Here is a 26,665-nt window from a genome sequence, read left to right as displayed (position 1 = left end):
AAAATGAAAATTTGTTGTGTCCTGTAAATAGTCATGGTAGTAAAGTAGTAAATCAAGATTTGAATGGTTTTTTGACTCCAAAGCCCCACTGTCTTCTGGCCACGCTGCGAACAACAGATAATGGACTCGTGGGCATTTGTTTGATTGTTTGAGCACTCACTCATCTTAGTGTGTGTTGCTGCAATCTCCCCTAGCAACCTGAGATCTGATTATCTTTGTATCTATCAGATACCTAACATAAAGGAATACCTTGGAGATATTGCAGGTTTGGCTCCAGATCACCTCAGTAAAGCAAATATTGCAATATACAAGTCATACAAATCTTTTGGTTTCCTAGTGCACATAAAAGTCATGTTTATACTATACTGTAGTTTATTAAGTATACAATAGCATTATGTCTAAAATATATACATACCTTAATTAAAAATGCTTTATTGCTAAAAAATGCTAATGATTATCTGAGCTTTCAGTGAGTCATAATCTCTGCTAATGAAGGATTTTTGATTAGATGATGGTGGCTGCTGACTGATCAGGGTGGTGGTTGCTGAGGATTGGGAGTCGCTGTGTCAATTTCTTAAAGTAAAACAACAATGAAGTTTGCCACATTCATTGACTCTTCCTTTCACAAACGATTTATCTGCAGCATGCAGTGCTGTTTGATAACATTTTACCCACAGTAGAATTTCCTTCAAAATTAGAGTCATTATGCTCAAACCCTGCCACTACTTTATCAACTAAATTTATGAAATATCCCAAATCTTTTGTCATTTCGACAGTGTTCATAGCATCTTCGTCAAAAGTAGACTTCACCTCAAGAAACCACTTTCTTTGTTCCTCTATAAGAAGCAACTCCTTATCTTTGGGATATTTGCAAATATCCCAAATCTTTTGTCATTTCGACAGTGTTCATAGCATCTTCGTCAAAAGTAGACTTCACCTCAAGAAACCACTTTCTTTGTTCCTCTATAAGAAGCAACTCCTTATCTTTGCAAGTTTTATCATGAGATTTTATCATGAGAATCAGTCACCTCTCCAGGCCCTACTTCTAATTCCTCTCCAGGCTCTACATCTAATTCTAGTTCTCTTGGTATTTGGACCACATCTGCAGTTACTTCCTTCACTACAGTCTTAAACCCCTCAAAGTCATCCATGAGAGTTGGAATGAACTTCTTCAACACTCCTGGTAATGTTGATATTTTGACATCCTCCCATGAATCACAGATGTTCTTAATGTCATCTAGAATGGTGATTCCTTTCCAAAAGTGTTTTATTTTACTTTGCCTAAGTCAGAAGAATTCATCAGAAGAATCACTATCTATGGCAACTGAATCCTTATGACATGTACTTCTTAAATAATAACACTTGAAATGGAAATTACTCCTTGATCGATGGGCTACAGAGTGGATGTTGCGTTAGCAGGCATGAAAACAACATTAACCTTGTATAGCTTCATCAGAGCTCTAGGGTGATGAAGTTCATTGCCAATGAGTAGTAACATTTTGAAAGGAATCCTTTTTATCTGAGTAGTAAGTCCCAACAGTGGGCTTCAAATATTTAGTAAACCATGCTGTAAACAGATGTGCTATCATCCAGGCTTTGTTTTTCCATTTATAGAGCACAGAGTACAATTAGCATAATTTTTAAGGACCCCAGGATTTTTTGAATGGGAAAAGCACTGGTTTCAACATAAAGTCACCAGCTGCATTAGTCTGTACCAAGAGTGTCAGCCTGTCCTTTGGGGCTTTGAAGCCAGTTATTAACTTCCCCTTAGCTGTGAAAGTCCTGGATGGCATCTTCTTCCAATAAAAATCTGTGGTGCCTACATTGAAAATCTGTTGTTTAGTGGAGCCAGCTTCAACCATTATCTTAGCTATATCTTCTGGATAATCTGCTGCAGCTTCTGCTTCTATGTCTGCACTTGCTGCTTCACCTTGCACTTTTCTGCTTTGAAGACAGCTTCTTTTCTGAAACCTTATAAACCAACCTCTGCTAGCTTCAGACATTTCTTCTCCAGCTCCATCACCTCTCTTAGCCTTCATAGAATTGAAGAGAATTAGAGCCTTGCTTTGGATTAGGCTTTGGCTTAAGGGAATGTCGTGGCTGATACGATCTTCTATCCAGGCTACTACAACTTTCTCCATAATCAGCAATAAGGATATTTTGCTTTCTTATCATTCATGTGTTCACTGGAGTAGCGTTTTTAATTTTCCTCAAGAACTTTTCCTTTGCATTCACAACTTGACTGACTGTCTGGCACAAGAGGCCTGGTTTTCATCCTGTCTCAGCTTTCAGCATGCCTTCCTCACTAAGCTTAATCATTCCTAGCTTTTGATTTAAAGAGAGAGATGTGTGACTTTTTCTTTCGCTTGAACACTTAGAGGCCATTCTACTAGGGTTAGTCATTAGCCGAATTTCAATATTGTTGTGGCTCAGGGAATAGGGAGGTCCAAGGAGAGGGAAACAGATGGGGGACGTGGCTGGGCAGTAGAACAGTGAGAACACACACATTTATTGATTAAGTTTGCATCTTACATAGGCACAGTTCATGACACCACAAAACAACTAAAATAGTAACATCAAAGATCACACATCACCGTAACAGAAATAATAATAATAATAATAACATTTGAAATATTACAGAATATTGCATGACATGGACACAGGAAATGAGTACCTGTTGCTGGAAAAATGGTGTCAATAGACTTATTCGAGTTAAACCTTCAACTTGGAAAAAATGTAATATCTATGTAGTGCAATAAAGCAAAGCCTAATAAAATGAAGTATGCCTGTATGGTACCTGTAATATATGTCATGAGTAATCAAACCACTTATAAAAAGCTAAGATATCCAGAAGAATATTACATCACTTTGCAAAATAATATTTTGATCACTGCTTTAAGTCTAAATGAATCTAGGAAATATGTATTAAGCATCTGAGTTGACACATGGGTGTTAAGACTAAGAGTAAAATGCAGACCTAGAAATATTTTGGATGTTGCTGAGAGTTTGTATTTGGGAAATAGAGCAAAGGGTGGCTGATGATTACACATTGTGGTTTGCAGCACATGGATAAAGCACTTGGTCACCTGCTCTACTTTATTGTTATTATTTGTACATGAAGGATTGGTAGGGAGCAGAGAAGGTGGCCTACTAAGTTCCTTTCTTTCCTTTCCGTAGGTAGGGGCATAGTCCATTTGAGATGTGAGTGTATTGAGTTCAGTAGAAACAGTTAGATGAACAGTTCAGATGAACAATTGTAACCTGCTAGTAAAATCCTGAGAAGAAAAGATGGTGTTTTCTACTTAACAAAACAAAGTATGGAATCATGGGGTGCTGATGATATTCCATCATCACTAGGGAATGTGCTGCCAGTTGGTTTTCTCACAATGGGAATGCATTTCTACCAAGCTGCCTTTCCCATCTGAGAGGTCAGGACTCTGGGTACAATTTACAGACAAAGGTAAAACTGGGAGGCCACTATTTCACCTGCTCGCTGCTTAAAACCCTTCGGTAGCTGTCTACATTGCCTTCAGAATAAATTCTGAGCTCAGCATGGAAAGCAGTTCATTGGACCCTACATTTCTCACTGGGATCAGTCCTCACCACTTCTTCCCTTGTGCTATAGCTGCACTGAATACCCTGCCTTTAAAAGGGTCCTGTTGTCTCACACTTTAGCCCTTGCTATTCCTTCTTCCTGGAATGCCCTTCTCCACTTATTTTCTCTTCAAATTATTTTGTAGATCTATGGTGGGAAGAAGGCACCTCTCAGCATAGAGTCTAAGATTTCTCAAAATGAGTAGTAGGCAAACACCCCTGAAGAGTAACCCATACTTAGCTGAGCCAGAAGTTCCCAAGGAAGCTGAGATACCCTCATCAATCATGAAATAAAATCCAAAGATCCATCACACTGAGAAATTCATGATAACATTCCTCGTGGGTAGCAGGGAGAACCAGACAGTCAACCAATACATATCCACTGTAGATGAAGTGGCAAGAAGTACTATCAAGAGAAGAAAACCAAAGTGAAGGGTAGAAAGGATGGGAGTTGGTGTGTCAGGTAAGGTGGCTGGAGAGGGCATCATTGATGACAGGAATGATGGAGGCCAAGCCTGTCAATTGGATACCAAGAACCTTGCTCAAAGCTACAGGTAATCTTGAAGAATATTGAAAAGGAAATAGACCCCAGAATCATTGCCAGGAAAGCCTATACAGCTTGGGAATTGAATTTGCCCTGAGATGACTTTTTGAAGCAAGTTGATTTGTGACCATTCCGTGTGCATTGTTAACTAACAAAATAGGAGTGAATCATTCTCTCTGTGGTATTATTCAGGTTGAGCCCTGCCTTTGAGCTGAATCCAAGCCCCACGATCAATCCCCTCCCCACTCAGCCATCTCCACCTACAAAATCAGCGGACAAGTTGCTGCCATAAGTAGCAATGCATTTGGCTCTGCCAGAACTGGTCAGTCAAAAAGTAGCCTCCAAGCAGCTACTATGTGCCTAGAGCTGGGATGAATACTATGTATTTTACAGCTGTGTCAGAGATCCCTGTTCCACTTGGTTCTGCAGTCCAGTAAAGGAGTCCAAATGCTTCCATCCATAGAACATACTCCATAAACACTTATTTGGTGGAGAATTGATATGATGCAGACTTCATTGCTGTGGAACTGAGGCCCTTGCAAGCACTTGCTATGTGCTAGTCACTGGACTTCACACACTGGTCTTATATAATCTCCAGAGCATCCTATGAAGTTGCCAATGTTATCTTCTCCACTTGACAAATGAGAACACAGAGGTCTGTTGGGTTAAAAGTTGCTGCAGACCTAGGAGGAGGCTCCTCAACACACTCTAGAGAGCTGAAAAGTTGTCTGTTTTCAGTTCCTGGGTTTTGCCACCTATGTAATGGGAAGTAATAATTCTCATTTCATAAGGTCATGGTGAAAGGCAACAAGAGACTTTATAAAAAGCACCTGACACAGATGCTAGACAGAGCTGGCTAAGACAGTGAAAGGTGAACCTGGATCTCACTATCTGATCTCTCCAGCTTCTTGGAAATTTAATACCCTACACCTCAGTCCAGCATCACTGGGCAACATTTCTGTGGGTGAGTTTGGAGTGGGTGGAGGAGCTATCCTAAGGGAACAACCTACTGCTTTAACGGTGATTAAAAATATAGCTTAACCTAGAGCGAGGTTTTTCTTACACTGCATGGAAATAGGTGAAAATAAAAGAAAAAAAGGGTAAGAAACCCACTGGGTTTGTTGGCTCAGAGACTCCCGCTCGGGGACAATTTTAGAAGAGCTCTGTGCTTTGAAATGTGGCTGCTCATTCTTGTTCTTGATCAGCCATAGCCTTTCTCACCTGATTTCCGTATAGCATCACTTAGAGCTCTACGTGTATCTAAATATATATATATGCTTATACCCAGATGTGTTCTTTCCTCTTGATTATCGAATCTTTTAAGAAATCTCCACAGTTGTTCCCTCCGGGCTCTCACAGCACTGTTCATAGCAAGCCATCAATTGTGACCAACTCCTTGAAGTCAGTAGGCATCTTCCCTCCAGTCAGGTCTTGAGGAGGAAGCACTGTGGCCTTGCCCACGGCCTGTGAGCTCTAAATACCATCTGAGGTTGCTCACAAGCTCTCTACAGTTGAGGCCAAGTCATTTATATAAAGAAGCTTTTGTGCTCAACACTTTTTGTTGGATTTTTTCAGTGTGGTAAAGACATCTATATGATCTAAACGAACAGCAGGAAACCTGACTTCCTCATCACACAATTCAAAAGACTCACAGGTGAATTATGCATTCGGTATTGTGAGAGCTTCTCAATTAACAATGGCAGATGCCACCCAGAGTTGCCTCCAAAAAACGTTAGAAAAAGGATCCTTCACCACACATTCGTTTCCCTACAAGTTTCCTGCCTGTTTCAAGGAGGGTTTTTAAGAACACACACTTCGAATTACAAATACCATTTAATGAAGAAGGAATAGCTGCAGTGGCAGAAAAAACAAATACACATTTTTGGGACTAGGCATTTAGGACCCCCAGGTTATGCTTCAGTTTCTTCACTGGTTACCTGGGCAACATAAACCCATCTCTGCTTTTCTGAGCCACTACAAGTCCTTATGCAAAATGGATAGTCTGTATGCTGCATATCTGGGATGAGTACATTTCTGATGGAAGAAAATTGGTAAAACAGTGTATGCAGTGAAAATGTGGTTCTAAACACCTGAAGGTAACCCATGAATACCTTCTCACAGATTGCAAAGGGCTCTATTTGTATGGTCTCAGGTGTTGATTATTTATCAAAAAGCCATGATGCATTTAAATACATGGTGCCCATTACATCTGAGCATCTCACAAACATCAATGCCTACTGATGGGTGAAAAAAATGACGGATAGAGAGCTGCATACTGAATCATCTGAAGTGGCTCCCAGATGTGCTGATAGCATCTGTTTTGAGTTTTGGCTTATAGCTAATTTAGGGGCAAGACTAGAAATTAATGCCTTTGGCTTCTTGAGACAGCCGTGGATTCTGAATTACATTGCATTCAAGTTCTTAAATGTTCAGAAGCCATTGTCCATGTAATTAAAAAAGACCCAGGCTTATTTCAGCAAGCGTGGTTCAGTGTTTCAGTAGGAAGACTCTTAAACCTCAGTATCCAAAAGAGAGAGAGTAACATTTGATCAATTCCATTTTCTTTTTAAATCTGGGTTTTTGCAGAACAGTATTTTCAGTCTGTACTCTTTTTTTTTTTTTTTGGATGTTTTTAACATGTTTGTTGAGCACTTGCTTTAGACCAGCCGCTGGACTAAGTTCTGGGGTACACCGACTTGAAACAATTATAGATCAATTATAGATAGATGGATGGATGCACACATGAACGGGTAAATGGATGGATGGCCTAATTTCAAAGAGATCATAGTCTGGTGGGGGTAAAATAAATTAACCTTAATACAGCATGATATGTAGTAGTAGGGGAGTCTAAGGGGAAAATTGAATACATGTATCTAGAAAGGTCAAGGAAAATCTTCATGGTGATGGCAGATTTGGACTGAGTTCAATTTTGAAAGATGAGTAAGAGTTTGTCAGACTGAAAAGTATAAGAAGGATATTGCAAGAATGTACAATGATGCAGGGATAAAAGGCATAAAAAGTGAATATTAGAAGCCTTGTATGTGACTGGCATTAAGCACAGCATGGGAACAGTGTGGGCATGGGAGTGAGGATCAGCCTGGAAAGATGAAGGAGAGTGTGAGCCCCTTGGTTCAGAGTTTGGACTTTTTTCTGTAAGAAGGTATCATGATCACATTTGCATTTCAGAAAAGAAAGGAATCTTAGAGGGAGAAGAAACTGGAAAATAGAATGCCAGTTAGGAACATTTTGCAGTAGAAGTTCACACAGCAACCACGAGGGCCCGAATAAAAGCCATGGCAGTGGGCTAGTGAGTGGATCACAGAGATAGAGTTTCTCAGGAGGCTGAACCAACAGAGCTTTTGACTCAGTGAATGTGTGGAACGAAAGAGAGAAATGACTCAAAGATTTATTCTGATTTCATTGACTGGGTGAATGAATGGTGATGGCATTGAGAAAAAATGTGGAAAGACAAATGGGTATGTTCCCAAATATAAGACCTAGTGAATTGAAAAGTCCAGGAATCCTCCTTGGCCTCAGGTCAGACTTGCCTGGATTCCTCAAAAATATAAAGAAAAAACATGAAGCTTCACACAAAATAAGGCCTTTGAGAAACCTTTTCAATGAATTTAAGTATGATGGGAAACCAGATCTCAAAAAAAGAAAGATTGCCCATTTTTTGCCATGTTTGTGTCATTTTGCAGGCTAATATTTTGTTTTGTTTTGTTTTCTCAATCTATTCCCTGATCATATTTCAAGGTTTTTTTTTTTTTACTCATCAGAATGACAGGAAGTTTTCAGTGTGTGTTTCCTTCAAGTTTGGCCTCAACCTTATTTTCAGGATTAGGCGTTTGTTTTTCCATTTGTCTCCATGACAACGAAGTCCAGAATTCCTATATATGGTCATCCAGCATCCATTGTCCCCCTGGCCATTGTATCATAATCTTGTGCGTCCAGGCCAGAGAGCTCCACCGATGACAGTAGACAAGGAGGTGCCAGAGTCCTTGGCCTGGAGATTTTCAAGGCATAATCAAAAGAAGGAAATAAAATAATATGACTGCCTTTAGAGATGTATGTTCCCCCTTAGACACTATCCAGAAGGAATGAAAATGGTTTGTGTTCTAAAGCTTAGTTTCGAATATAATTTTCTTTTGGAGTAGTCCATAGATAAAGAACATTTTTGAGGCTCTTCAGAGGAAATACTTGGAAAGTGGCAATGGTGATTTGTGGTTTTTGTTGTTTCTCTGGATGCCAAATTCTGCTGATTGTTAACAGTACTTAAGAAACAGGTATTTTGAGAACAGGAATTAAATCAAGGTACAAAGGAATTCGGATAGAACCAAGAAAAATTTTTTAAATGAGCAGACCTCTTGAGTCTGTGAATCATCTTGATAGCTCTGTGTTACACACTGTTGTAGTAACTTAAAACAATATATGTGTACCTGGAGTTAAGAAAGTTGTCCACAAATTCAATCCAGGAAACATTTTTTTAAGTACCTTTCCAGGCACTTCTAAGCAATTGGGATACATCAGTGAAAAAGACAGCATGAACCCTTGCTCCTATGGAGCTGACATTACCTGCTTGGTTGTCATTTCAGATTGACAGGAACAATGCTTTGTGTGCCTGTATAGCACGGTTGTCCACAAATTCAATCTAACGGATATTTTCTTAAGTACCGTCATTAAGTATTTATGGTGATAATTAAAGTTTATGAAGTTTGTAAAGAACCTAACAGATTATCTTGTCTAAAGGCACCTAAAAAACTTACTGCAGTAAAAAACACATAACATGGGAATTTATCCTCTTAACAAATTTCTAAGTATATAGGATAGTATTGTTAACTGTATACACATTGTTATACAGCAGATCTCTAGAACTCTTTCATCTTACATGACTGAAACTCTATATCCGTAGAACAACAATTCTCCACTTCCTTCTACCCACAGCCCCTGGCAACCACCATTCTACTGTCTGTGTGGGTTTGACTGCTCTATAGCTGTCTCATGCAGTATTTGTCCTTCTGTGACTGCCTTATAGCATATAACAAGATTTCCTTCTTTTGTAAGGCTAAATAATATTCGTGTGTGTGTGTGTGTGTGTGTGTGTGTGTGTGTGTTATACACCACATTTTCTCTCATTCACATATTGATGAATGCTTAGGTTACTTCTACCTCCTGGCTATTGTAACTAATACTATAGTGAGTACATATCTCTTCAAGATCCTAATTTCAATTCTTTTGGATAAATACCCAGTAGTGGGATTGCTTGATCATATGATAGTTCTGTTTTTAATTTTTTTTGAGGAAATTCCATGCTATTTTCCGTGAGACTGTACGATTTTGCATTCCAGACAACAGCACACAAGGGTTCCAGTTTCTCCACAGCCTTGCCAGCACTTATTTTCTTTTTTTTGATAATCACCATCCTAACTAGGGAATCCTTTTCAAAATGCCTTAAGCATTTTAATTTCATTTAAAATGTAAATACATGTATTCACCAGTATTGTGATACAGGGTAAAGCCTATGTATTTGAATCTGGTTCCTTTGATTGAAGTTCCCTGTTTCCTCCCTTGCATAAACCACACTCACCTACACTGTGTTGTGTGTTACTTCCAGTTTCCATTTCTTTGAAGTGGAATGAGAACTTAGACATTTGTAAAACAGTCTTAGAGCAGAGTCCTTCAAGATTTTTATGATCTTAATCTTTTATAGTTGGTCTTGCCAAAATGTAACTTAACAGTAATTTTTTTTAGCAACTTGACTTTATCAAGTCTTTTCAAAGCATTCAACATAGCTTTCATAGAAATAACACTTTTATACCTATATTTTATCTTATAGAATATTAATTAAATTGAATGAGCTCAGTAGCAAATATAACCGGTACAAAAAAGTTTTAGGAGCAAATGAAACTGATGATTCTTGTTAGCATTAGGTCCAATGCTAGAAGCAGAAATGGATGGACCTGCTAGAGGATGGTGCACAACATCAGCCTAGACACCACTGTTGCCATGGTTCTTCTTTGGTTAGAATGTTTTAAGGTCACAGACATTGATCTAGCCAAGTTTGCTTAAGGAGGACTTGTAAATGTAGTACGAGGTATAATGAGATCAGGGCAAGAATCACAACGTGTATGTGTTGGCAAAGCATAGAGGAAAGCAAAGAGTTCTGTTTGGATTGTTGGGAAAAATCTTCACAGAGGGCGTGACATTTCAGTTGAATTTTGAAGGATGGGTAAGAATTTGTCAGACAAAAAAAAGGCGCTGTGGCTCAAGCCTGTAATCCCAGCACTTTGGGAGGCCGAGATGGGCGGATCACGAGGTCAGGAGTTTGAGACCAACCTGGCTAACACGGTGAAACCCCGTCTCTACTGAAAAATACAAAAAGCTAGCCGGGCAAGGTGGCGGGCGCCTGTAGTCCCAGCTACTCCGGAGGCTGAGGCAGGAGAATGGCGGGAACCCGGGAGGCGGAGCTTGCAGTGAGCTGAGATCCGGCCACTGCACTCCAGCCCGGGCGACAGGTCTCAAAAAAAAAAAAGACAGAGAAAGCGCACTGGTGGCCTTGATCAAGGATCCCCCAAGGATGCAATACGTGGCATGTGCAAGGAATTGGAAGTTAGCTGGAAGTGAGGCTGGAGACATGGGCTGAGACCAGACCGAATAGCTTTACACTTGAGCAATAGGGCACAGTCATATCATAATCATATATGAGTAATGATATGTATACTGGCTGAACTAGAATTGATCTTAGAAGAAGAAAGACCAGGTAGGAGGTTTTAAGAGTTGCCCACATGTGATAGGAGGACCTGAATGAACAAGGGGTAGGGAAGGCAGGACTGGGGAGGAAAATGAATGGAGGTGGGTCATGAGGCATGTCTCTGAGGCATGATACGTGTTTAAATGTGCTGCCACAGGAAAGGGAGAAATCTGAAACCCTGAAGGAAGAATCTCACAATTTGAGCTCAAACAATGTGAGCTCAATGATGGGCCATTTACCAACATTCAGAACGCAGAAGGAGATGTTTAGGGAAAGATGGTTCTCAACATGGTGAGTTTCAGGAGTCCATCAGACACAAAGCTTGAACAGTTTTTCAGCTTTAGATGAAGACTCAGATGATCACAAAGCTCAGTAGGTTTCCCATTGCAGAATTCTGTATCTGGTCACTACAGATTCCTGGATCACTGTCGCATACATTAAAATACTGAAACTATTTTTGTCCTTTGCCTAAGTTTATTAGCAGTTGTATAATAGAAGTTGCATGCCATCCCAAAAGTTTCCTGACTGTTAAATAAAGTACATTTTTTAGCTGCCCTCTTACCTTTGTTCGTGTGCCTTTCTCAAATTTTCTTGACTAGAAATAATGGTCTATATGTCTAGCTTATTTGGGTTCTCCCTCAACCTCCTCACTTTGGGCATTTTACAGTATCTTAAGTTATCCACAGATAATATTCTGTTTCTAATGGTCCATGCTACCAACCATTAGTTGCTAAATAGTCTGCTTTTCGAAAGAAAATTACAATCCATGTATTATTTTGAACTTCCTATGCTACTTTAGAACTTGGCGATTTTAAATTGTCCTTTACACAACCTACCCCACCCTCTGATGTACATGTTTTTCTGTTCAGACTCATCATTTCTTTACCCTAGGGAAATTAGGTCATTTTTTTTTCATTGTGATGATAATGTAGTTGTTGAATTTCTGTTTAGTTTCTCCAAAATGTATGACTTAAGGTGGAGGTGTAGTGAGTTGAACGTTTAGGTAACTGCATGTCTAGTGTTGATTTCATTAATTTGCACACTAATTAATACTAGTTATATTTATTAATGGACACTCATAGTTCTCTTGACATCCCCTCTCTCTCTCTCTCACTCCCACATTCTATGAGGCACAAAGTGCTGCTTTTTCCTTCCTTCTCCTGCCTCTTTATAAATACCTATATTAAAACATTTTGTTAGCATTGTATCATGATCAATTATTTACATCTTTGTATGGGAAAGTGAGTTGCTTGAGGTCAGGGCTCAAGTCTTACTGTCCCAGAACAGGGTCTCCTATTTACTTAAATGCTCAGTAAATATTTGCTGAATGAATGGGTGTAATTGAATCACTTGCCCCTTGGCCACCTCTAAAATTTGCTTGCCTAAAATTCCTTGTCTTTTATTTTTTCTTGGCACTTGATTCACAGTGACCAACAAGCCTGTCTTCCAAGTCTGCACAAAAATCTAGCTCAAATATAATTCAATGTAGTTGCTGGCACCAAGGTACTTCTGCTCCTTTTCACCTTCACTCACATTCTCTATGCAGGGCTGCAGAAAATTGAGAATTGATCCTCCGGTATGGCTTCCTCTTTGTATCACTTAGAGTATGCAAGGGGGCTGTCCTCTGTGGCTCCTACAATTTGCTGCCCAATCGACTCTTATTCTTCCTTGTGTCTTCCTTAATCTTACAATAGCTGAACTCTCCTGTTACTGTTCGTTTGTTCTCTTTGCCTCTTTTATTCCTTCAATCAGTGGGGTAAGTTTGCTAGACACGGAGAGGCCTGTATTTTCATAAATCAACTGCTCAGCTCTCTCCCCTAATAAATATGAGTTTCTAGAAGGCATCTCTCATGTCTTCTTTGACTTTGAATCCCCAGAGCCAGCACATGACCTGGCACTAGGACAGTGTTAACTAAATGTTGTGGAATCAGAACTGTGAATACTCAAGAAAGTCTCATTCTCTCAGGCTTATAGTCCATTTATTTGTCGTTTGCCTTTATAAAGTCAAATTTCTTCTGTTTGTCTCTATGCTGACTAAGTTTTGGAGAAAAAAAAGGAAAAAAAAAATAAGAACAACTCAAACTGTTATTCTGGAGAGCTGGAATTAACAACAACAACAAAAAATTCCAATTTCTCCAGGAACATGAAAAATGAGAGGGTTAGGGTGTCCCATTTAGAATTCAGCCCTTACCTGGCTTGAAATCCTAAGCTGTTCAAGAGCCACAAAAAAGCACCCATCCCTCATTTGCATTTGTGTATCTTTCTTTTCCCAGGCAAACCCCACTTGAGGAATGTTAGAGTGTTATTATTTGAGGACAATTTATCAAGCATCTAACTAAAGCATGACATTTAGACAGATAGGTCTCCAGTTCTGGGTATTTGCAGGGCTTATCTTCACAACTTACTTCTAGAAATGTCTCCTGCATGGTCCCTTATTTTGTTTATATAAGCGTTTTGAAATTTTGGATATTCTGTCTCTTCTCCTTGAGTCTTACTTTATTTTTTTTTTACAATGCTTCAAAATGTTAAGTGTTTTCTTCCCTATTCATTTTAATGTTATTTTCTATCTATTCTGTTATCATTTGCATCTGTTCTAATGTTATTTTCTTAACTATTTTAACCTTTCTATCACTTTCTCTCTTTCCTCTCTACTATGTGTTTATTGCTGAGAGAACGCTTATGTTCTCTTTGGCTCCTCTGATTGGTATCACAGAACCCTAGAGGTCACCATTGAGAACAGATGCCTAAGACACAAGACTCAGACTTTATAATCAGACAGGTCTTTGTTCAAATCCTCCCTCTGTTTCTTTGTATCTATGTGACCAGTCATCCTCAGCTTCAGCTACTTCACTGATAAAATTGAGATGTAAACTCAATTAGACCGCACACCATAGTTGTGAGAATTAATTGCTGGCTTCTGAATAAGTTCTAAATCCTGTAGGCACTGTGACCATCATTGCTAAAATTCTGGTTTGATCCTGATTTTAATTCATTTCTTATGATAGCTTACGAACTGGAGAACTCCATATAACTTAATTAAATTTATTTTATGACTACAATTATACATTATAATTTCATTTCTGAAACTTTGCATATAATTAAAGTCACAAGTCAGAGAATAAAACTCTTTTCTCAGACTGTATGTGTCAGGGTTGGTTGGTTGGTTGGGAATGTATGGTGATGCTAAGCCATGACCTGCTTTTAAAGTCTTTGCTGTTGGTTCCATTGTGGATCACTGGCCATACAGGTGATGAAGATGTAACTTGTGTGAGCCGCAGCTGGGTGCAGAACTTCCCACTGAATTCACATCCATGTGATTCAGCTGCTGTATTTCCCCATGACCAGAAATCTGACTCTCTCAACACAGGGATATTTTTAACCTTTCTTTCCTTAAGCTCAAAATGAAAGAAAATAGTCTTAATGATGATTTTTAACTTATGTGACATGCCCTTCGCAGCTAACAATCTGTTTGCCTTTCTAACCTGGGCACAAAACGACCTCCTTCCTGCTCTTCAGGCCATGCTTCATGAACAAACAGGAATTTTATGTAGCTTAGCAAGTGGGCTTTTTAAGGATCGGTGGAATGATACATACTCATGTCTTTATCACTTTAGTGCCCAAAGTGCTAAAATCCTACATTATTCACAAATTCCACGTGAGCGAGAGCGAAATTGAGAATGTTGGCAGCAAAGAGGAAAGTAAAGCCCTAAGAAAATACAAAAAGTTGTAACCTGGGCATTGTTACAAATGTAACATAAATGATGGGGTTTTCTTATTTTTGTCAATAAACCTGTCCATCTGATTTTAACCAGAAGGGGAAAAAAAAAAGGAATTTATGACAGGGACACATCAGCTGTTCCTTTTGCACTGCCATTTGAGAAGGGCGATGAGCCTCTGTTTCTTGGAATGCTTTTCCCGTGACTTCTTGCATTTTTATTTCTTCAGGTTTTCCATACTATTTAAATACCAGAGTTAACATTTAGAATTTGTTTTTTGAGATGAATGAAATAATATGCAATAGGCCCTAGAGACAAGATAAAAATGTGTGAAGTAAAAGAGACTGGGGTCCTTGGAGGGGGTCTGCCTGACACATCAGTGCATGTGTTGAGTTGGGGGTGGATGGAAGGTCTGGGAGTGCATTCATCTGGCTTATCATCTGACGAGGAGCCATTCATTTCTTTATAGTTTTGCTAGAAAGGGACTGAAGATGTCAGGTACCTGGTGTCTGAGACTACTGCCAGCATCCATACTAATCTGGGAGATCCAGGGATGCGCCTTGTTATGGAGGGGACTGTGACTCCTTTAAGACCTAGACCATCACTTGGGAGATTTGTTTTGGTCTCTGGGTGGATTTGTGGATAGTGGACAGATCACAGGCCAGCAGGACCTGGCTTTGGCCTTGTTGGTTATAGAAGAATTTCTATTCTTTAGAGCTAAGAGTGCAAACTAGGACCAACATTACCAAGAGGACAGAAGCTATGTAGGGATCCTGGCTGGCAGTGCTCAACTTAGAGCTCAAGCCTGTGATAACAAGAGAGGTGGAGTGTGTTTTGTGCTTCATTGTACATGTGTTTCAAGCAGAAACTAGACTTGTGGGCTTAAATAGAAAACATCTCAAACAATCCATGAAATGGTAAACAAACCTACTATTGAAAGAAAGAACGAGAAGCTGACAATTGCATTATTGTGATCCAGAGTGGGTTCATCAGCTAGGGTAGAGGAATAAAGAAAAAGGAGATAAAAGAACTGGGTAAAATGAATTCAGTTGTCATTCCTTTCTTCCTTTGTCTTCCGTTTACACCTGGTAATGAACCTATGGAGGCTTGGAGAGATTGTTCAAGTTTCCTTTTGTTTTATTTTGTGTGTGTGGCAGGTTTGTTTACAATTTCCAAAGGGGTTTTTCTCAATCTTGAGGAATATGAATTGAGGAGGCGGGGAGGAGAACAAGAAGGGGAAGATGTTTGAGTGTTTTGCAGACAGGCGGTGGCCCGGCAATCAGGGAGGCTGCTCTGCTTTTGTTTTCCTGTTCCAAGAGGCTGACGGGATGGATGGTGCTGGTTTCATCAAATATGGGTTTTAGAGAATTCCTCCATGTCCTGCCTTAGGGAATTATGCTTTGGAAAATTAAGTGTCCATCAAATCAGGAGGAGGCTTGTACAGTTTCTATCCCCTTTCCCCCTTGCTTTTTGAAAGGCTTAAGAAAAGAGCCCTTTGTTTTCTTTTCAAGGAAAGTTACACTGAAATCCATCTGTGTGGTATTCATGGACTTCATTTGTGTCATTCATAGGCAGCTGTAGGTTATATGGGACAATGTTTTTGCATTTCTAACCTCCACATTGAAAGCAGCATGTTGGGAAAAGGTTCAAGACCTTTTACTTTTCCTCTCCCCCAACCACTTTATTTATTTATTTTTACTTTTTTCTCTCTCTTTTTGTTAATTCAAAGAAGAAACGCTGAGATTTCCCCTCCTCCCTCCTAGATCAGATTTCTCCACCACATGCCATTGAAGCTTGTCGGGGTTCAGATTTGTGCCTGTCATTTCCGACATTTTCCTCAGAATCCTGAACTTTAAAATACCTTTCAGGGAAACTTGTTTGGAATTTCATTTTAATGGGATTTATGAATAAATCTCCATCTTAATGCTGACTAAGCTTTAAACATCCATTCCAGGAGAACGCTATTGGATTTTTATATTTTAAAATTTAAATCACTTGAGTGTGAAGGCATAAAACATTTTTATATTTGTGTGAGTGCCTTGTGCTTGAGCATTTCTGTTAAAGACTGATTTTTTTTTTATTTGAATAAATCTAGGCTGCAAAGGAGGAGATGTTGCATCATGTCCTTTCCTTTCTCGTGTAGATGCCTGTGTACATTATGCGGGTTTCTTTTCTCACCTACCGGGACAGGTATTCTGTGGCAACCTGTTGCCATGCTGCTATTTCCTTTAAAAAAAAAAACAGTTTACTTTCTTCCTATGCTTTGAAACCTTTAACCTCAAAATTTTATTTTTAAATGCCATGAGCCCTCAAAGTCAGATTAAAGAGGTGATAGTTCCTCCCGACATGCATTCCCCAAATCTGTGTTGTAGAGTGTAAATGAAGATAAAAGACGGCATCATAATCATCCCTCTTAAAAAAAAAAAAACCCTCAAAACTAACTTTGGTCAAAAGATGCAAATGTTCAGTTATAAAATTAGTAAGTTCTGGGGATCCAATGTGCAGCATAGTGACTGTAATTTATAATACTGTGTGGTTTATTTGAAATGTGCTGGGGGAGTAGGTCTTGGGTGTATTTGTAAAGGTCCCTGCACTTTACAAATGGTAACTGTGAGATGATGGATGCGCTCATTAAATTGATGTGGTCATCATTTCACAATGGATACACATATCAAATCATCGTCTTGTACACCGTAAGTATAAACAATTTCTGTTTGTCAGTTATACCTTAGTGAAGCTGGAGGGTAAAAAGAAACCTGATGTCAGGGGTTTTGAAGTGTTGAACCTCTACTGTGTTCTCTGTGCCCCGTGTCATCTTTCCCATCTCTTCACAGATTCATCATATTCAGAACCCCCAGATGTTCAGCAGCAGTTGAACCACTATCAATCAGCTGCCCTGGCAAGGAACAACAGCCGTGTTAGCCCTGTGCCTCTTTCTGGGGCTGCTGCTGGCACTGAGCAGAAAACCGAAGCCGTGCTTCACTGCGAATTCTGTGAATTCTCCTCCGGCTACATCCAGAGCATCAGGCGCCACTACCGGGACAAGCATGGTGGGAAGAAGCTTTTCAAGTGCAAAGACTGCTCCTTTTACACAGGCTTTAAGTAAGTGATGTAATGAACAGCTGTGGAGAACAAGGTGGCTGCCCCTGCTCCACCCCTCACTGCAGGCCTCCCTTATACTTTCCTACTTGGAGCTTATGGGAAGCCCTGCCCATGTGATGATGTAGGGGTTGGGTCCAGGCTTCATGGAAGGGGGCTAGTTTCAGAAGACTGCTTTGGGATTTGGAAAGGGATGAAGAGCTACATCAGAACAAATAAGTTTTAAAATTGGAGCAAATGGGCTCCAAGTAGTGTGAGATTGAAGCAAATGATTTCCTCCCAGGCTTTGAGTGGTGTTTCCCTTCAGAGAACTGTCTCCTCTCCTTTTTTTAGCTTTGGGGGAAAAAAAAGTATATTCTTGGAAATAAAATCAAAGTCAAGAGAAAACATCTGGCAGTAGTGTCTTCCCTGCTCCCCTGGTAGAAAATTCTTTAATTCTTAAGATCATAGTATTGAAAGACACATAGAGAATCAATACCCCGGCACTTCCAAGACTATGCTTGAGCAATCTTAGAGAGATTGTTCCAGTCTAGAAAAAGAGAATCCATAGTCACCCTTGCTTCTGTGGATGACAGAATTGATGGACTCAGTTAAAGAATGGAATGCTTCGTATGATGTAATCTAAACTTCTGCAGTTGGATCTCATCCTGTGAGATAGTGTTTAGGTTAGTGGCTACAGGTGTAGAGTGTGAAGCCTGACTGCCTGGGTAATTCTGGAAAAGTCGCTAAGATACTCTCTCTGTCCCTATTTTCTTATCTATAAAATAAAGATAATAATAGTACCTACATCATAGGGCTCCTGTGAGTAATAAATGAACCAGTGTATCTTGAAGTACTTAGAATAGTGCCTGGCACAAAGCAAACACTAGTAAGTATCATAATATCATAGATAGAAAGCTATTATAATAATATAGCATTTGGTATCATAGATATAAAGCTATTTTTTTCTGTTCCTATTGTAATCAGGATCTAACCCTTAGACTACTTCAATACATGCTTCACACAGAAAGGCTGTGGAAATGAGGCTTCACGTCCAAAGAAAAAGAAGAATTGGAAGAAGAAGTCTCTTTCCCACCAGCATTGTAGTAGCTGGGATTTGGTGGAACATGTACTCTATCTCTGTTAATTTGCTCTAGTTACTTTTCAGATAAATACGTGTGTGATTCGGTACTGAGAGAAGGCTAGAGGACCCCAGAGGGCAAGGACCAACAGACAGTCAGACTGTCTCCAGAGAGCAGCACTCGGGTTCATAAGAAAGGGTCCCTGCTCATTAAAGTCTTGGCTTTATCGATTTTAATGAGACATTTAAGGCTTTGCAAATTTTGAAGATTTGAAAAGGATGGAGGAAGAGGCAGCAGTACCATTCCACCTTTAAGCTGGTACAACAACACTTAGTTTACCTAATCGTCAGTCATGATGATTGACTTCCTGGACAACTTGCCCTCCACCCCCGCTTACCTGTGAAGAATTATACAGGCAGTTTCTAAGTCAATCTAGCTTTAAAATAGTCTCTCTCCTCCCGAGCATGATGAAAAATAGCTCCTTTTCGGGATTTTGTTTTCATATTCTTAATAGACAATTTTTAAGAATACGGTGTGCCAGGCACGGTGGCTCACGCCTGTAATCCCAGCACTTTGGGAGACCAAGGCGGGTGGATCACGAGGTCAGGAGATCGAGACCATCCTGGCTAACACAGTGAAACCCCGTCTCTACTAAAAATACAAAAAAATTAGCCAGGCATGGTGGCGGGCGCCTGTAGACCCAGCTACTCAGGAGTCTGAGACAGGAAAACGGTGTGAACCCGGGAGGCGGAGCTTATAGTGAGCCGAGATTGTGCCACTGCACTCCAGCCTGGGCGACAGAGCGAGACTCCGTCTCAAAAAAAAAAAAAAAAAAAATAGGAATAAAGTGTTTGGGGAATTTGTTTCTTTTCATACTAGGCTCTGAACCCAGCCCAGGGCACAGTTTCCGGAAAGAAGTTACCACCATTTGACAGTATTGATATCAGTTGAATGACCAAGTTTCTGGGTGGTCAACAAACATGATTAACAGATTTTTTTTTTTAGCCCTGCAAGCAGGAGAGCCATATTTGGACATATATAACGGGTTTGCCAGCAGGAAATGTGAAAATGCGGTGATCCCTGGTTACACGCATCACCTCTCTCCCCAACCTCTCTCCTAGATCTGCTTTTACTATGCATGTGGAAGCTGGGCACTCAGCGGTTCCCGAGGAGGGCCCCAAAGATCTTCGCTGTCCTCTCTGCCTCTATCACACCAAATACAAGCGCAACATGATTGACCACATCGTGCTGCACCGAGGTAACCTTTCTAACTTGGTTTTCTTGGATGCAGGGGGTGGGCAGGCAGCAGAGATGGCCTTCTAGGGATGCTGTCTCAGAGTGGCAGTAGCACCCGTGCCTGGTTCCTCACCTTATCTTCAGGCAAGAAACCATAGTGATAACCACAGTGACAGCCAACGGGTAAAAACACCTTCCTGCTGGGTGTATTTCCTCCACCTGGAGGGAGGCAAAGGTGATGGATTCTGCAGTGAACATTTCTGTAGGGCTTCCCAGCATGGCGGATTTGTACATTCTGAAAATTCTGCCACCCACAGCCTTGCGTAGACTGCGTAGAAGGAATGAACAAGAAACAAAATGGGTGGGTGAAAGCAAATGTGAAATGTGAAGAGCTCTGTGACTGTGAGAGATTATTTCAAGAAGACCAAAATGATTTCCAAAGCAGAACGTGGAACTTCCCTTGAAATGATCGGAGGGAGAGAGAACTCTTTAAGATAATGTATATTATGCATTCTAATAATAATCTCTATTATATATTCTAATAATAATCAGAAAATCCATGGGCTTTGGATTTAAATTCTGGTTTTAGAGCCTACTGTGTTTAACCTCTCCATCCATTAAAAGAGATGATTGTACCTATGAGATAATGGGTAAAGTGTCCAGTGGTTTTTCATAATGGATGCATAATGACTGTTCCATAAATGTTGGTTCCTGCTGATAAACAGTGATACTTCTTTTAAGTCCACTTCGGTCTTTCTTAGAGTTGCATTTACCCTTGGTCAATTAAAACATTGTTAAACAACAGGCTTCCTCTGCATTGGAAGGAAAAATGTGTTATGTAGAACCTGTTTTGTCCTGAAAAGATTCAAGCCACAGGTGGATAGAAAAAGATTAGTGGGGTGCTCATTGCCAGTCTTGATTGGTGTTTCTACTGATCTTTCCATCTACTTCATTCTTTCTCTCCATCCCTTCTTTTCATCCTCTTCCCTCCTATCTTCATTCCTTTGCTTCTGACCTTAGAAAGCCTTTCGATGTTTGTCACATAGACCTCAAAAGCAATGAGTATCATCTGTTGTCTTGCTGAGATGTCACTCACTCTGAAATGCTGGGTATTGGGAACCATTTGCAACACACTTCACATTTTCCCTGAGCCATTGCCTTTGGCCAGTACATTTGTGACATACTCACCTATGTCTGTGCAAACTCAGTGGAAGGCTGGACATTTAACACACACAGATTTCCCTCCTCCCCCTTGCACTCTAACAAGACACGAGATCGTTGCTGGCTAGAATGTCCACCTGCAAGCTGAGAGAAGCAGCATAGGAACATTTAGGCAGGAATTCTTGGCCCGAGTGGTCCCGCCTGGTGTTCCGCCTCAGTCACCTGGCTTCCGGTCCCCCAGCCCATGTGTTGTGGTGGCTCTGTGCCCTATTACAGCTTGGTAAGGGGCCATCAGCAGGGCTACTGCCGAGCAAACAGACACGGTGAATCTTCACTTTCTGTGGTTGGTTCCTTTCTTTTCCCATATTGCTGCCTGGCAGGAACACAGCTTTGATGCCTAACGAGCTCAATGACTTTCCCTCCCTGAGCTGAGAACACAAGAAAGGGGGAAGCAAAGAGAGATTAAACACTACGACCACAAATACTCCCATAATGTTCTACCCTCAACAAAGTGCCGCTTACACCCACATTCACTTCATCTTCCAGCAACATTGTGAAGGATACGATTACTCTATTCCCCTTGTACGCGTGTGAAACTTGAGATTGAGACAAACTATTTCTTTTATAATTTAATGTACTTCTTTCCCATCTACTTCATTTCACAAAGGTTTTAAGAACCTTTGTCTGCAGAACTATAGGATTAAAAACAAATGAGGAAATTGGGGTAAATGCAAAATAAGAAGAAACTAATGGAAAGTTCACCTCTAAGTATGAAAAAGCTAGCTGAGAGTTTGGATACCCAGTGGATACCATGAGGTGCCATGCACTTGTTCACAGTGGGCTGCAGATTTGGCCCTGAGATTCCTTGCCTACCATGGGAGAAAAGAAAACCACAGAAGCAACCAGATTTCAAGTGCTTGTTAGACTTTTTTGAAATGTTGCTCAGGAAATTTTCAGGAATTTGTCTGGCAGGTTTTCCTAAAGGGGACAGTGTATAATGTAGTGTTTATCGTGCCCGCCATAAATACAGTAGTAAGCTTTGCAGGGCCCGTGAGAGCTGGAATCACTCACCCACAGTCATCCAACTGGTAAGCAGTCAATCGCAGTCCTTTGATCCCGTGTCTCATCACATTACCTGTCACTGGTTATTTGTGGTCTCTTCTATTTACTTGTAAAGATCATTTTCAGAGTCCTTATCAAGGTCAGAAAACATCCATCTGAAATGAACATGAGCATTTGAGGATGAATAGTAATAATAACAACATTAACAGTAATAACAACACTGGTTACTGTTGCCGGTTGCTTGCCTAGCAGGTACTGTACTAAGTGCTTTACAGTATGTCATTTTACAGAATTCTCACAAAACCCTATGTGATGGATGACTGTTATCCCCCATGATGAGGAAATAAATAGATTCAGAAAGGCTAACAAGTTGACAAACATGAAATCTCTAATAAGTAATCCAGCTGGGATTTAAACTCAGGCTTGTCTGACCCACAGCTCTTGCCTTTACCCACCAGGCATCACTCTCTCACCCTGAGAGAGGTAGTGTCACCCTGTTGAGTGTTCTAGTAGCTGTGGCAGCTGGGTTCAAGGACAGAATTATCAGACGGTCACAGGGGAAGTTCACGGATCCACAGGCAGGACACAGCCGTGTCTACCATCTGTGTCCCAGCCTGGCTTTGGTGTCCATCTCTACTCAAAATGGCAGCTCAGTAGGAAGCTGACCTTAACAAGTCGAGAGACAGGGTTGGGTGTCTGCCTTGCAATTTTGTATTGGGGCTGATCTCAAAGTAACAAGGTGTGGCTCCTTCTGCAACTTTCCTCTTCCTGCTCTATCCATGACATCCTTGGTCTCTCGGGTCCGCAGTACAAGATCTTTCTGAGGTCTTAGTTAATTAAAGTATGTGGGATGAAAAGCAAGAAAACCAACTTCTGAAATGGCCCAGAGACAGAGCTACTGCTGGCAAAAATAGAGTTTCCATTGCTTTTTGTCTGTATAAACTGATATATTTAAGTAGGGAGAGAATCTCCTTCGCTCATGGGAAATCTGAATGTGAACTAATCAGGGATTTATGTTGGCCACAGCAAAAGAGAGTATGATGTTTACTCATGTGTTCAACAAGCATTCATTATTTGCTTGTTACATAACACACCGTGCTTGGTTCTTTGGGCAAAATGGGGAACATAAGATCCAGTACCCACTCTCCACAGAGATGAGCATATGCGTAGTATACACAAGACAGTGAGTGATGGGCACCTAGGAGGTTTTATTTCTGTTTGCAGTAGAGAGGATTGGCTTTCAAACTGATCTATGATAACATTTCAACAGGCAGAGAAGACTTAAGGCAGGGTATATTAGTTTAAAAGGGCTATTGTAACAAGTGACCACTAACTGTGTGGATTAAAACAACAGAAATGTATGCTCTCACAGTTCTGGAAGCTAGAATTCTGAAATCAAGGTGTTGGCAGAGCTATGTTTCCTCTGAAGGCACAAGAGAAGGATCCTGCTTTGCCTTTTCCTAGCTTCTGATGGCTCCCAGGGTTCCTTGACACTACCTGGCTTATAGCTACATCACTCCCATCTTTGTTTCCATGTTCATAGAGCCTTCTTCCCTATGTGTATCTATCTCTTTGTGCCCTCTTTTCTTCTTATAAGAACACCAGTCATTGGATTTAGGGCCCACCCTAATCTAATGTGGCCTTAACTGATTGCATTTGCAAAGAACCTGTGTACCAATAAAGTCTCATTTTGAGGTTCCAGGTAGACTTAAGTTTATGGGGGATACTCTTCAACCCACTACACGAGGGAAGAGACCATTTAATAAACTACTCAGATCAGTGGAAGCAAGATATATTTGCAGAATGATATTAGACATTTCCGGGGTCCTGAAGAGAATAGGAAGCATACCAGAGAAGTATGTTCTGGCTAAAGTACGAAGCGCTTGGATACTAATATGGAAGTTGGAACTTCAGTCAGTAGACAGATGGGAAGCCAGGACAAATTCTGATCAGGTTACTGATGAAACGCTTATTGAATACTAATTTAGCAAAGGTTGAAGCAAAGGATTAGTAGACCCATCTCATTCAGGAAATACGAACTTAGGTCAGATCAACATTTGGTGAGATTGACCATGATTTGATGAGTTTAACTAGGGAAAAATTAAGCCCTGTACTTCTGTTTCAAGGATGAAGTCAGTGGTAGGACTTTTGGTAGGTTTTCATTCGTGCAACAGATATTTATTGAACACCCACCATATGACAGCATTATTTTGTTTTTGGCTTTTTGAAGGAGATTTTTAAATTATTGTTATGTATAGAAAACTGAACAGTATACATTTAACCCAGTTTAGTGGCAAGTTTTTTAGTGTCTGCCTTTTACAGCTTGGCAGTGCAAGCCACAGATTTTGGACCAAGGACCTTGCCTCCTCAGTGATGTGGGATCTCATCATATCTGTCATTATAATTGAGCCTGATGGCTTCCACCAGCTTAGCCAAAGCGCCTTTGTCTTCCAAGTTAACATGTGTGAAGGCAACAGTAGTGCAGATCTCCCTGTGGACTAGACACCCCAATTTGTCCATCCCCTTGACAAGACAGTAGGGGACTCCCTTCTTAGGACTCAGGGCAAGCAGGAAGACAGCCAGCTCCCTGGGATCCACATCATGTGGAGTCACCATTGGTTGAGCTTTCTTGTTCTCTACTGAGCTGGTAAGAGTATTAACTCCTGCTGGAAGGACAGGTGGCCTCTTTGTGGGGACATTCCCTTTGCTGGCAGCTTTCTTCTCAACCCAGGCCAACAGTCTTCTTCTCTTGTTTTGTCTCTAGCCAGCTTAAGCAGTTGAGAGCTGTTAGGGGTCCAAGTCATGGGTGAACTGGTTAATTATGGGAGTCATTTTGAGCTGCTTCTAGGGTAGCCCTTTACTACTATAGCCAGAAGTAATGGGAACATTTGACAAAGGGACTAAGGTCCCTTTGGGGCTGGGGGTCCTGTCTTATGCCAACATTCTTAAGCCTTTTCTCAAACAGGGGATTCACCACCCTCTTGGCCTCCTGCTTTTTCGTGACAGCAGGAGCCAAGGCCATCTTCTTCCCCTTGGCGTTTTTTTCTCTTGGCATCTTGGGCAGCTGGAGGAGACAGCTCTAGCATTGTTTTAAGCTGTAGGGATACAGCCATGAAGAGTCAGGCAAGGTCTCTGCACTGAAGGAATTTGAACTGGAATGAGAAGAGAGACAAAAAAACAGGTGAATAAATAGTTTTATGAGGGTATTCCTACTGAGTTGATCACCATTGAAAGCACAATGTTTCATGCATAGTTTTGCCCATATGTATGTATCTTGTACATCCATAGTGAGCCTTAAAAACTGGCCACAGATTTTAGGCATGAAACACAGTGTTGCTAAATATTTACATTGTAATTTTGGAACCATGAAATCACTGCTATGGGTCTTTAATTGGCATATTAACTTAAAGTTTCTGTTTCCTAATATGTAGACAAATGCTGAATTTGAACATTGCAAGTGGGAGCCTTGGGAACGGAAGTAGTCTCCCCTAACTTATCTGATCAGTGTCACTTTTCTTGAGAATAAAGTTTACAGTGAGATTGCCAATCTTTAATTTTATCCAGTGAAATTACATGTTTCCTTTCAACTTCCCCAAATACCTTTGCCTGATAGAATTGGAGGTACGATTTCCAGTTCCTTCTAGCTTGAGGATGGCAGCCTGGCTAACATCAAAACCTCATACTTGCTACCAGGAACTGTTTTGCTTGTGTTTATGTGTATCTGTTTATGGCTACATTTTGGGATGATTGATAATTTAAAAATAATGTCATTTTCTTCATAGTTTTCTCTAATACTCAGACTTTGTCACTTCTTTGCTTTGGTGCAATTTGCATGCAAAGTTTTGGTGGAGTAAAGAACTTCAAATCTCATTGCTTCATGTAGACTTGGCAGGTTCTGGGAAGGAAACCCACCTATGTTGTGGTGTGCCTTTCAGGAAGGATTTTTACTAGATGAATCTGGGCTCTGCAGTGGTGTGGTTTCTCGCCAATTTGAGCAGAAGTGAACCCTCTGTATTGCAACTGTGCAGAATTTTCCACTGACCTCCATGGAGGCTTGAAAGCATGCTATTCTCAGCTCTTGTTGCACCTTAGTACACATGTGCTTCAATGTGACATTACTCTCAGGCCCAGCCTCTTTGGTTTTATGTCCTGCTGTAGCACCAAGCATCTTTTGAGTAGGAGGAGATGAGAGACACAATCCATCTTGTAGTCGAACTGGTGAAGTCATAATATTTTTGCAGCCAGTGCTAGAAGCTGAGTCACAATGAGTGTGATTCAGGCCTTGAGTTTTCACCCAAGGTAATTTTGAGAGGTGTGAAGTCAAAAAGACCCACAGTTGTCACTGCCCCCATAGAAAAAACCCTGAGCACTGAGCTTCTGTAACCAAGGGAGAGCCCAGTCTATACCTGGAACCGTTCCAGTTTTTAACTTTTATGTCCTT

At 40.6% G+C, this 26,665-nt stretch overlaps 1 protein-coding gene across 2 annotated transcripts in view; it reads left to right on the top strand.

Annotated features, from left to right (window-relative positions):
• ZNF462 (zinc finger protein 462) overlaps positions 1-26,665 on the top strand; it is a 151,105-nt gene that overhangs the window by 92,188 nt on the left and 32,252 nt on the right. For both annotated transcript variants that reach the window (XM_023202278.2, XM_023202283.2), the window contains exons 8-9: positions 17,440-17,707; positions 19,887-20,023. In XM_023202278.2, the coding sequence (XP_023058046.1) occupies positions 17,440-17,707; positions 19,887-20,023 (405 nt within the window). The remainder of the gene's footprint in view (positions 1-17,439; positions 17,708-19,886; positions 20,024-26,665) is intronic.

This window comes from Piliocolobus tephrosceles, chromosome 14 (genome assembly GCF_002776525.5).
Source record: "Piliocolobus tephrosceles isolate RC106 chromosome 14, ASM277652v3, whole genome shotgun sequence".
NCBI lineage: Eukaryota > Metazoa > Chordata > Mammalia > Primates > Cercopithecidae > Piliocolobus > Piliocolobus tephrosceles.
Note: the sequence above shows the minus strand (reverse complement) of the source record. Positions and strands in the feature narration are given on the sequence as shown.